Genomic DNA, 13609 nt, shown 5'->3' on the forward strand with positions numbered 1-13609 from the left:
ACACAAGTATAGTGTCCACTGGGAAAAGGTTTCACTATGAACATAAATGGCAAGAAACCCAGATAATGGAAGATGGGGACCCACTCCTACAACCTCTTACTCATGTGAGAAGTTATTGTTCATGTGAGTAATCCCACTGACGTCAAAGGAACTACTCACATGAGTAGGGGTTACTCAAATGAGGGAGGGTTGTATTAGTCAGTGGCATAAAACAGATAAAATAGAAAATATGGTAAAAATGATTATGACTTTCCAGAGTGTACTGTTATTAGTATAATGACTTACAGAGCATAATCCCTTGCAAAGATGCACATATCAAGCTACTGAGAAAATAACGCTGAATATATTTTAAGAGAAATAACTCATGTGGCTGAATATGAATAAAGTACAAAAGCTGAGGCATTTTCAAGTGCCAATTAATTTTGCATATTTTATTTCCATTGTACAATTACATTTATGACAAAAAGAAAACAAGCACCAATGTTTCAGTAACAAAAGTAACTTACTAAAGAAAATACCTCGTATGTGTGTGGTATGTACAGCATTTCCCATTAGCTATTGCCATTCAGAAGATATTAGTAGGTCTGAAACCAAAATTAGTAATATAATGCAGACAAGGAGTATTATTTAATAAATTGTATTTCCAAATGCTTGGAAACTGTATTTTTCAAGTCCATCCTATTTCTAGTCAGGTGCTAGAAAATAGATATTCATTGGTAACATTACAAAATATAAAAGTTAGTCCTGTGCAATTTTATGACAGAACTATTTACACTTTTTATACACTGTTCTCCCTAATTTATAAATAAGGCTAAGTTTTTGTCATGGATATTTTTAGTAAAAGCCACGGATAGGTCACAGGCAATAATGAGATTTCAAATTCACGGAAGCCTGTGACCGGTTCTTGACTTTTACTAAAAATACCCATGACAAAATGGGTAGCCTGGGCAGCTGTGGGGAGTGGGAGGGGCTGGCAGCTCGAGAGTCCCCCTCCACTGGCGGCTCAAAGCTGTGGGGGTCCCTCCTGCCTACCGTGGGAGCTGCCAGGGTCCCTTTGCTGTTGGGAGCTGCCAGGGTCCCTTTGCTGCCCGCGGCGGCCAGGAGCAGTGGGGATCCCCCCTTGCCACCAGGTCCCCCCTGCTGCCGGCTCCCCCTGCCACCTGTGGCAGATCCCCCCTGCTGCCCATGGTGGCTGGGAGTGGCAGCAGGGAGCTGCGGGACTCCCCCGCAGCTCCCTGCCTCCGCAAGTGGCAGGGGACCCTGCAGCTCCCAGCCAGTGCTGGCTAAAGTCATGGAGTTCTTTGGAAGTCACGGATTCTGTTACTTCCATGACCTCTGTGACTAAATCGCAGCCTTATTTATAAATAAGAATACTCTACACTGCCTCTCCCTTTCATCTGAGAACCCCAAAGTGGTTTACAAAGGTTGTGCCGTATTATTGTTACTATACCCATTTTTCAAAGGAGTTGATAGCGACCCAGAGGCTATTTGACTTTCCAAGGTCTCACAGTGAACTAGTGTTATAACCAATAGTAGAACCCAAGTTTCCTGATTCCAAGTTTCCTGCTCTAACCAGTAGATACCTCTGTCTTTCCTATGTTTTCTGTTACGTTTTTTATTACACACAAAAACTATGGTAAAAGAACATTATTGAGATTGCAAAGTCAGGTATTCAAAAGTTGGAAATGTCCGAATTAAAGTTGTCTGTGCATATTGATACCCACATTGTTCATCATCAGAGTTGGAACTTTTAGATCTACTGCACAGACCTCTGCTACTGAGCTGAGTAACTGATAGCAATAGTAGGGTGTCATCCTGTATATGGACCGACTCTAGAGGGGGATGAGCCCCACACTTTGCCACGGTGTTTCATAGCTATTGCTGACAGCAGGGGAATGGTAAGACTCAGGAATCTTCCAAGCTCCAGAAGGGAGTGTGCTCTAGTGGGCAGAAACTCTCCTGCCTGCTTCCCCCGAAGCTTGACTCCTTCAGCCTTGTCCCCTCCAACCTGTCCCTTTCACAGCCCTGTCCTAGTGCTTTTCTCCTTGACTACCTGGTTCCAATCTCCACTGCTCAGCCTTCTCATCTCAGTCCCACTCTCCCCCTCTGGGCTCGCTGTCCAAGTCCCAATCTCCCCTTGACTCACAGTCTCTCCCTTTGCCCACACCCAGTCTCCTTACCCAGTTCCTCCCTCATATCCCACATTCCCAGTCTCCTTGCCAGCCTCAGTTCTCCCATTCTTGCTCTTCATCTGCTCTGTAGCTGCCTTCCTCCAAGTTTCCCATGCCTAGTCTCCCTCTCTACATAAGGACCCAGGGACCAGAGCCTGGGTTGCAGATCCTGGGGAAGCTGATTTTCCCACAGTGCCACCAGGAAGCCATGCAGAGGCATATCCAGGGAGCACTGAGTACGCACTGCAGGAAGTACTGCCCAGGAGACCCAGAGTGACAGTACCTTGCCATCCTCTGATTGACCAAGTAACCCTACTTAACCCTAGGGGTTGCCTGGGCAATCACACAGACCTCAGTCTGCTGCAATGCCAGACTTTGCCTCGTCTCCTGATCTCTGACTCCAGCCTGACTCTGACCTAGATTCCTGTTGCTTGATTCTAACCCGGTATTACCTCTGATTTCCGATCTCTGACTGTGGCCTGACTCTGACCCTGATTCCTGCCTCTTGATCCCAATCTGCTTCTGATCTCTAGTCTCTGACCCTGGCCTGACTCTGATCCTGACTCTTGTTTATGGGACCTGGCCTTGCAATTCCTCCAACTCCAGCCTGGTGACTCCCATCCCTGGTGAGCAGACCTCAGTCCAGCTGTGATGGCCGGGCAAGATCACCGGTTTCTAACACTCCAGGATCCACCTCTAATATCCGTCTCCCCTCAACCCTCAGTTGTTCCCTTATTGCTTTTTGTTCAGCTAGGCCATGTTCTCCTCATCCCCTGCAGCTTCTCATCCAATCTCAGTGTTCCCTGCCCAGCCAGCTGTCTTCAGTCTTCCCACCATTTCCCTCCCTGGCTCCCAGTCTCAACCTACACTCCCCACCTCCTATCTCAACCAGTCCCAGTCTTCCCTCCCCACAGCTCCCAGTCCTAGTCTCCTTTCCCAGCCTCCCCTCTCACCTCCTGGATCCCAGTCCCAGACTCTACCACCAACTTTCAGTCACAGTTTCTCCCCATCCCCTTCAGTCCCAGACTCACCACACTCCTTCTCCTAATCTATTCCTTTCCCTCCCCGTGTTCTGGCTTTTGTCCCCTCTGAATTTGAATCAGCTGACTTCCTCTTCCATGCTGCCTAGAGGCGTTATTCAGAGCACAGGAGAAAGATTCTCAGTCTCCATACTCAGCCTCACCCCAGCCCAGAGCAACTGAGAACAGCAGTTATAAGGAAAATCCTTCTGATCCTTGGGCTGGAGCATGCACCATCTGGTCAGCACTCGGAGCTGTGAGAGGCTCGAGTGTACTCAGAGAGGACAGAGTTTTCAGAGTTTTATCTGGTACGTTCTAGTAAGTCTCTGAGTATGTGTGAACTGCGATTTTTTTAAAGGTTTATAACTTGGTCATATTTGGACAGATTCTTCACAGAAACTGCAAAAGGCATATCACTGACACAAAGGCCACCTCCTTGCCAAATTTCATGTCCCTGCTCCAAAGCATGGGGATACTAGACCTGGTCAAAGAAAAGGTATCAAGAATTTTTTAACATGGGCAAACCAAAATATTTTTTCCTAGCCTCGTTTGCAGAAATGGCTGAAACATTCTGTCTCAAATTTTCCAAAAGACTTCAGCATGCTACTGGAACCCTAGGGATTTGGGGTACAGAGTGACCCCAATAATTACCACAGATCTTGGGAACTTAAAACAAAAGTTAAACAGTTATCATGAAATTTTTACCCAAAACACTACGATTATTATCAAAATAAGTTGGGGGCAACCAATTTAAGAGCTTTACATTGCCTTCACTGCTAGTATGCCACACTGTAGGGACTGGCCATGCTGTATTGTCCCAACCTGCCTGTCTGGGTATTCTTAACTGTACTGGGATGGGGGTGTAGGTAATCCATGGGTTCCATAGTATGAATCCAAACTGTTCCAAGGGGGCTGTATGTAGTCCATGGATGTGAATGAATGCAGGGTGCTTTCAAGAAGGCTTAAATATGTCTCCAGCCTAAAGCAGCATCTTATTGATTTTCTCCACAGATTTTAACCCACTCCTGACTGGTTAGGCTTGCATACTTCTCATGGAGTAGAAATTCCAGGCAGATGGTTAGATTTTAGGGTAGAACATACTTATTAGGTCACCTCTGCAGCTCATGAGCTCCCTCTGTTTAGAGATGTGCTGGTCAGTCACCAAATGCCTAAAAAGTTCTTTAGCATAGATGGATGACCTCCAGTGGCTCGAAAGAGAAGGTCATGTTGCCAGTCTGGAATCTCCGGGACTGTAATATTGTAGTTATTGCTCAGCCTAAAAGGATAGTAAAACCATAGGTAGTAAAGAATAATGAGTGGAACCCACCCCACAAAACTAGTTCTAGTGGAAAATGGTGGGTATTTATAAATAATTTAAATTGGACTCGTAAAGTGCATCTTACCATGATGTCTGAAGTCCTGCAGCTGAGGAGGGCTCACAGGACTGGCTGAGGTAAGAATTTTTGTGTGTGAAAAAAACAAGACAATGATAAAGAGTAGCATCTTTTGACTTTAAAGCGGTGCCAGCCCCTGCCTGTGCAGCAGATGCAATGTAATTCTTGTCTCACACTCAGACAACAATGCATTTTCATTTGCCCTGGCAGGTCCTTCCACCTTTAGAGGGCACACACAGGCAACCACTAGCCTTGGGTTGTGAACTGTGATGCAGCAGGCAAGGAGGAAGTGGGTCCATGACAAAGTAAGTGAGATTTTGCAGAATACCAACCAGCAGCTGGAATACCAAAGAGAAAGATGCAAGAGAAGAAGAAAGAGAGAGAGGCCGGATAGCGTGAAGGGAGATTGAAAGCACAGTTCTGGAGCAGGGATTCAGGTTGAGGGAGGAAGGTAGAGCACAGCATAAAGAACTGTTTGAGAGGATGCTTGTGCTTATGGCAACAAGACGCAGGATCCAGCTCCAGCTGCTCCTCCTGTTCCAGCCCCACATACTGAGTCCCCTCCATGTTACCATGTCCTCCAGCCCATGCACTCTTTGGACAGTACTGAGGTGGTCTATGGCAGAAGAAAGGAACGGTCGCTGGAATGGCTAAACGTTCTCCCCTGCAGTCCTCCACTCCAGGTCAGTCCAGCAGCAGCCCATGTGCAAAACGCACTAAAAGAGCCAAGGAGAACAGAGACAGTCAACACCTGAAATAGTTATTGGGTAGCACTGAACAGAGCTTGAGTGTTTTGCACCAGTGTGCACTGCATTTCCTCATATCCACTGTTCAACGGGCTTTGTACTGTTTTTGTTTGTTGTATTGTAAATTTTGCTGGCATCAGGTCTGCCTATCACATATTTAACATGGTGAATTTCAATTACATGATGATTTACAAATAAAGCATTCCATATGCACACAAGGTAGCATTATCATGATTTATTACATTTACTTCAGAGGAATTTGATCACAGTAATCCATAAGCTGTGCTTGGAGTACATGACCAGTTTAAATAACATGCATAAAACCCCATTAGTTTCAAAACATCAATCACAATTAAGTTGTGTGTTTAAGTACATGGCCAGTTTTTATAAACTGCATAAAAGTTTTCACCCATGCCATCACAGTAAATCAAACTGCATGATGAGGTACATGACCTGAATATATAAAATGCATAATACATATTCATAAAAGCCTGGATCTGGATCTGGCCTACACCCACAAGATGACTGCAGCACAATTACAAATACTATTTCATTCCCTATTCATTCATACTACTGTACACATACATTATGTCATTTCCCCTCACCCACTAGAATAGGGGTGGGCAAACTTTTTGACCCGAGGACCACATTGGGGTGTGAAACTGTATGAAGGGCCGGGTAGGGAAGGCTGTGCCCCCCAAACAGCCTGGCCCCCACCCCCATTCACCCCCTCCCACTTCCCGCCCCCTGACTGTCCCCCTCAGAACCCCTGAGCCATCCAACCCGCCCTGCTCCTTGTCCCCTGACTGCCCCCTCCTGGGACCCACTGCCCCAGATCGCCCCCTCCAGATCCCACCTCCTATCCAACCCCCCCCGGCTCCCTGTCCCCTGACTGCCCCAACCCCTATCCACAGCCCCACCCCCTGACAGGCCCCCCGGGACTCCCACACTCTATCCAACCCCCACTGTTCACTGACCACCCCAGAACCTCCGCCCCATCCAACCGCTCCCTGCTCCCTGTCCCCTGACTGCCCCCTGGGACCTCCTATCCAACTTCCCCACTGCTGCCGCCCCCTTACCATGCTGCTCAGAGCGGCAGGAGCTCGCAGCTCCACTGCCTGCGCAGCCACATGGCTGCGTGGGAGGGGGAACAGTGGGGGAGGGGCCAGGAGCTAGCCTCCCAGGCTAGGAGCTGGGCAGGACGGTCCCATGGGCCGCATGTGGCCTGTGGGCTGTAGTTTGCCCACCTGTGCACTAGAACATGTGCACCCATAATGTGGCTGCACAAAGCATTGTTGATTTCTGTTTTGCATGTGGATCCTGCCCCAGTAATGACAGGTGCACTTTCTGGCTGTATGTACCAGTCTAGAAGTCAAGCGGTCTCTTGAGTTCATTTCTGGCGAAATGGCTCACCTTTTTCCTCATAGCCATATTGCCTACTGTGCTCTGCACAAATAATACAAATAGCACTGATCACACTGACATCCAAACATTCTGTAACCATCACCACTGGGATTTCCATCTGCCAAACTCCTGTTCCACCCCTCTCCTACAACTATGGAGTGTCACTGTACCTTCTTTGGCCAGGTCCTCTGAAACCAGGGTGTGGTTTCCTAAGCCATGGTAAAAGGAGGTAAGCAGGGTCCCCTAGAATTACAGTGCGGACAGTGACTCTATTCCCACCAAATGACATTGTTATGAATGATGTTCCAACTTGTACATGAAGGTAATCTTCTGATTTTAGAAAATCTGGCAACATGCACTTGTCAGTACAGCTCATGTTAGTGTCCATGAACTTGCTCTGTGGTCAACCAGGGCCTGCACAATGGAGGAGTAGTACCCTTTTCATTTTATGTACTCATGTGTTCCATGCAGTGGGCAAACTATGGTCATATGAGTCCCTTCAATGGCCCTGGTACAGTTTGAAAATCCCTTTCTCTCAAAACCAGCAATTACTTCAGGGGTGTGCTTATGCTCATCACCTTTGGGTATGTCACAGTCCTGATCACCTCTCAAACCTCCACTACCACAACCCCAACAGTGGTCTTGCCAACATCAAACTGGTTAACTACAGATATGTAACAGTCTGAGGTAGTCAGCTTCCAGATGGTTATAGATACCTGCTTCTAGACTGGCATGACTTCCCTCATGTGTGTGGCCTGACGCCAGAGAATCATGGCATGTTGCTCACAAAGCTCCAGGAGTATCTGCTTCTTCATGCAAAAATTCTGGAGCCACTGCTGCTCACCCCAGGTCTGCATGACAATGTGATCCCACCAGTCTGTGCTCATGGCCCTGCTCCAAAAGTGGTGGTCTACATATGGGGAATCTGTGGTTATGGCAACCGGCAACCAACAGGACGCAGCTGCCAGGTGTCAAGAGCTCACCTGGGTCTGGGCACAGTTGTCTAGCAACCCAATGAGACTGTCTGTTCTCAATAAACCCTCATGTAGTGACTGTGCTCCCTGATTGGACAGAAGGGGCAACAGATCACCATTTAAGCCTTGTAGCAACAGTAGCAGGCTGTGGCTGCTCAGCGTGTTCAATGCCCACAGCAGCCCCAGACCTGCTTCCTGTACTAGCCCTTGCTCCAAACCGTGCTTGCTCCTGTTCCAGCCCTAGTCCCGACCTTCCTCAGAACTCCTGACTACAACCACTGGCTTGTCACCTGGCCATGCTGCCATATTCTACTCTGACCACTAACCCAGACTCCTGTTCCAACCACTAGGTCGCACCATCTACATTTTGGTGTGTTATATTAGGGCTGTACCACTCTCCACAAGGTGCAGTCAATGGGAGAAAAAACTGCTGCCAAAATGTCCACCAGCATCTCATGGATATTCTGCCTGACTCCTGAAATAGGATTGAAAGCACAAGCTGCACAAATTTTTCTATTGGTGCTGGACCCATGTTGCTGGCTCCAGTTGCTGGGAGCATGCAGACCCAGAAATGGCCCATCTGGATGTGTTTGTGGGCTAAGACAACTTCTGTTCAAGTGCTGTGGCATGGACAGACAAGTTTTCCCACAGTACACTCTGAACAAAGGCCTGGAGAAGCTACAGCTGGTGAGGGCACTAGACACTATCGGACATGTCTCCAGAAGCAGAAGATCTGCCTTGGGTCTGTGTAGTGCAGTATGGAGGTCCATAAATTGTAAACTCAGGTTTAAAATGCAGTGTGGATACTCAAGTGCAGCCTTGGAAACACTGAGCCCACAGGCGCAAATTCCCACAGACCCTGGTTTACAATGCAGTGTAGACATACCCCCAGAGAGTATGTGCCTCTGCATGGGCTCCTGGTCTAAAGATCTCCATCAGACCCATACTACTGGGGACTCCCCTTGTTGCGATGATGCCATATCTGATTCCATACTTCCAGGATATAAATAGTTTCATTCTAGAAGGACAGCAACTTAGATATTTGTCATTGTTTCATGTTGTATTTAAAAACAGGCGTACAGTTTTGCTATGCATAACTTTCAGGAGCAAATGGTCTCAATTTGCAGCAGCATCTCTCTTATTTATCAAAGAAACATTATAGATAAGTGCAGTGTGAATTTTTTCCTGGTTTTTTCATTTTAATATTGATAGTCACCACCTGAGAAGGCCACAGGACTTCAGTTTGACAAAATTATACTATGTGTATTTTGACCTTATTTTTAATTTTGTACAGGTTTCTGTTTTGTCAGCGGTTTATCAATACCTGAGCATGATGTAATGTTTTCTAAAAGGTAAATAAAATGTTTTAAAAGAGTGATACTGCTCTCACTCTGTGGACAGAAATCCCATTGAGCTTAATGATGTCTCACAAAGACTGATGATAGAATATGGTTCAGACTCTTTACTGTGGTACCATACCAGGCTATAGCAAGTTGTAAAGCTGACCAACAGATGCAGCACTTGTACAAATGAGCTCTGCTCCACCTGCAGCGCACATTCAATTCCTGTGAAGTTTTAGCTCCACATCTAGAAGTGCATAATTAGTTTCTCAAGCCTGAATTTTATTCTAGCACAAGATTCAATTATCCTGTGCAATAAGTGGGGCACAGTTGGCAAAGCTAATCGGAAAAGCCAAATGTAGCATCAAACAAAAAAATACATCTTTTCCTTCTAACTAGAGTTGCCACCTGTAGGAAGGCTTCATGCTCTTAATTATCATTCTTGGGGTGTGTTTTTTTTCACTGTCCTGTCATTGCTCTTTTAAGGCTTCATTCAAAGATAACTGAAGCCAATAGAAAGATTCCTGTTGACTTCAGTGGGTTTAGAATTTCATATTTAAGGCTTTTCCTCGGCTGAATAACCTTACGTCATTCAGGAAAGCCCACCACCAACACAGAATTCAAGATCTTTTTCACAACTCTCAGTGGACTTCCTCTCTTAACATTCTTGGCAATAGTCGGAATATCATACTGGTACCCAAGATGGGTCAGGTTGCAGGCTCCTACTGAAGAATATTAATTTCTCTGCAAATGAGAACCACAGCAGGTACTCTGATGTTGAAATGAGCTGTTAGAAATGTTTGAGGTTCTACATTTTTATTACTACATTAGTATTTGTACATAGTTATTTATAAAAAAAAGAAAGGAAAGAGCAAAATTCTGCTCATTGATCTGCACAGTAGCTCCCAATTCAGACTCTCTGCTCTCTAGCGAATTCCATACATGTCAAACAGATTATTGGAATCAAGATCTGCCATACAGATCAGAGAACAGATTGACCTATAAAAACAACTCAGCCCTCTCTCCTACTGTTGTTATTCTGTTCTGTTCACTTATAAAGGAACAATTCTAATGAGACAACAATTGAAGTTGATTTGCCTTTGTAGCTTTACTTACACTGACAGTGCAGATAAAGCTGATTCAAGTGTACTGCAGCTTCAATCATTGGCAGTTCCTGCACATATTGATATAGAGCTACATTCTTTGGATTCTCTAAGTGTATTTTGTCAAACTTCCTGGAGAGAGTTAAAGGATAAGAATGTTTTCCTTGTATCTGTAATTTCAATGGTTTTCATTATAACATTTTATCTACACTCAGGAGTTCTCATAATACTCATAAAATATATATTTAAATGAATGGAAAGATTATATCCTCTCAGTATGGTTACAGAAGCTATGCACATTCCTCAAGAGGAGAATATTCCAAGTCTCAACAATCTGTATGCAAAAGTGCTATTGTGGATTATACAAATAAAATCATTATGGCTGCTCAAACAGACTAGTGGCCGCCCAATGTACTGCCAAATGGGGGACCCAAATCCAAATCTGTGGCCCAGCTCAGTCCAATGCTCCAGGCAGTTGGGGTGGAATGCAGTTCCTCCACAGCCCTCCGGAGATTGGAAACTACTTTTGTTTCGCTCAGGAAACTAGAAGCATCCACAATAACCATAAAGTTTGTGGTTTTTTGAGAAAGGCCTGTGTACTTACTTCAGAAATAGTGTGTCACTTCATTGAGTCATTGCCATAGCATATGCTCTCTGTTAAAATATACAGTATTAGTAATTATGTAAAAAGTAGATGTAAATTACACAATGAACAGCTGCTGGCACCTTCCAAGGTATATGATATCCTCCATTAATAAACATATTTGCTTCAAAACAAGGTCACTGGATCCAATCCTACATTCCTTGCACACCCAGAACTCCCATAGCAGACTTCAAGGGCAGTTTTCCGTGTCCAATTAACACAGGACCAGGGTTTAAAATGAGTAGAATTATAATTTTCACTCTCATTAAGGCCCCTTTTCACTGCCAGACTAGTGACTTTAGCATAAAATGAGAATCAGGACCTAAAGAGTACATTAGCAGCTTTCTACCTGTCACAACTGGGGGGCGGATGGTCTGACCTATATGTTAAAGGTCACAGCCATGCATGGACCTTATGCTTTAGCTCAACACCATCTATCTAGGTGAAAGATCCCAAACATATGCATGCTAACTTTGCCTTAGTTCAACATACAGGATGTAACCTGCAGGCCCCTTGTGTTACAGTCAAAATATACTGTAATATAAACCTGTAAACCTATTATAATAAAACAAATAATCAAACCTATAAGAAAATAAGAAACTTATAAGAAAAGATATATAGGGAAGCAAGCAGGCTAGCCTTAGATGTATCTCATGTACGTGTTATGTACGTCAGTTCATTGCCAGGACACTTCTGTGGTTGAATTATGTACCTGTGGTCAGAACTTCCCCTTAAACTCTATCTTCAGCTCCCCAAATATTTGGATTTTCCATTGGACCGTTTATCTGTGCAAAGTTTATCTGTTCAAAGTTCATAGGCCTCAAGCCTTATGCTAACTTGCTGAAGCTAATGTCTTACAGGATATAGGCCTGTAGGTTTCTCGCATTACTGCTGAATATAATGCAAAGCAGAATATAATGCAAAGCAGTAAATATAATAAAGGCAAGCTAGCCCACTAGGCTACAGTAGTAGTGAATACAACAAAGGCAAACTAGCCCACTGGGCTACAAGAAGATCAACATGTTGTCTAGGTTAGGGTGTCTTTTATCTGTATCTTTTAACTATGTCTTTTATCAGTCTTTTATATAACATTCACAGGAAAACTAGATAAAAGAGATTTACTTTAATAACAAATAAAACATATTTCTTCACTGAAAATTAAACTAATATAGAATTTTATTTGAAAAAATATGTGAATTATATAGATGAAAAATTCCTTAAATGTAAGAACTTACTAAAATTCTATTATATTTGTATAAATTAGCTATTTCTCTTTCTCTGAATAAGGTGGACTTGTTTCACTTCCTTCTTCTAGGCATCTACATTTTCTTCTCAGGGTAAAAAAAATTCTTTGCAAGGCAGTTCTTACTTATTTGCAATATAGATAATTTTGTGCTTCTCAATTATACTAATGTCATGCTCCAGTTGTTTCATCTGTGCTTCCAGCCTTTCTTTACGTATCTTCTTTGGTAAGGTGTCTATGTCTACCGAAAGGCCCTGGAACTCATGATGTACCTCTTCCCAATTCTTTTTCAGACCCTAAATCCATTATATGAAAAGAAAACTTATGAGAATAATTTATTTTGTTGCAATGCTATATTTATATAAAGTATTTAGCAATTTTAACAAACATTTTGCCCTATGATATGTGCTCAGCCCCCAGTAACAATCAACAGAAGTTAAAATAATTGATTAACATCTGGATAATATTTAATGGGGCCAAATAAATGGGCACAATTCATTAATCTCTTAAAAGTCAATGTAGTAATAGCAAGGATGAATTTGGCCTGGTGTCCTAAAATAAGTAGGGTGATCTAAGCAATGCTTACATTTTAATGGAACGTTAATATATTACAGATTTAAAATGGTATTCTAAAGTGACTACATTTGGCATTACAAGACTTGCTTTATCTGTGTACTTGTAGCATGTATCTGTACATGGTTGTGTTTTATTTGTGATGGGTATTTTCAAAATCTTTAATGATAATCTGGTAATGTCATCTGTAAATGATTTTTAAAAAAAAAAGACTATAGCAGCATGTGCATCTAAAGGCAGAATTTGGGCCTGTTTAGTTGCTGGTTTGTAACGTTATTTTTCTTTACAATCAAAAGCAGTAAAATATGTGTATGAAGCTAGTAGTAATTCAGCAGACATGAGGCATTCTTTACTATTTTGTATTTAAATATGAAAATTAATACAGGATTTCTGAAACCCTCCTAGAAGAGTCATTAATTTTTGTCATTTAGAGGCACCTTTTAATGTGTGCAATTCAGATCTGATCCTGCACCACTGAAGACAATGGGAGTTTTCACACGGACTTCAGTGTATAGACCTATCAGTGTTTACTTCCTCCCTGGAGAAGCGGGGAGCCCAAAACACAGAGTCAAAATCTCCCTCCAGTGCTGCTCCAGGGGCAGCATAACAATGTGCTGATCCTTCTTATGGGCAAGATTGTAAACTGATGACCTAGCCCTATATAAAAAATTATGAATTCTGAATCACTGAGACAAATATACTGAATCTATTCTCAAAGCTCTTTTTTTCCTCATAAAGAGTATACCCAAAGTAAGTGAAATTGAAAGAAATTTCAGATTTTTGTCTCTAACTATTTCCATTTATTTGTTGTGACATCATAAAGAATTTAAAAGAAGATATTGGATTATCCAAATAAAATAAGTATCTGAAAATTTCTTAACTAGCAAAAAGTACTTCTTTCATCACACTCTGATATCTGACAAATGTCAGAACAGAATGTTATCAAACAAAAAGAAAAAGCAAGAGAAATTCCAGCCCAGATGGTAGGGTTCACCCCAA

General features: G+C 43.3%; 1 protein-coding gene across 1 annotated transcript in view; it reads right to left on the reverse strand.

Moving 5' to 3' along the window:
* Positions 1 to 9509: 9509 nt before the first annotated feature.
* ENKUR (enkurin, TRPC channel interacting protein) overlaps positions 9510 to 13609 on the reverse strand; it is a 30350-nt gene continuing 26250 nt past the window's right edge. The window contains exon 6 of the mRNA XM_007058478.3: positions 9510 to 12333. Within this exon, the coding sequence (XP_007058540.2) occupies positions 12160 to 12333 (174 nt within the window). The 3' untranslated portion in view covers positions 9510 to 12159. The remainder of the gene's footprint in view (positions 12334 to 13609) is intronic.

Source organism: Chelonia mydas, chromosome 2, assembly GCF_015237465.2.
Source record: "Chelonia mydas isolate rCheMyd1 chromosome 2, rCheMyd1.pri.v2, whole genome shotgun sequence".
Lineage (NCBI taxonomy): Eukaryota > Metazoa > Chordata > Testudines > Cheloniidae > Chelonia > Chelonia mydas.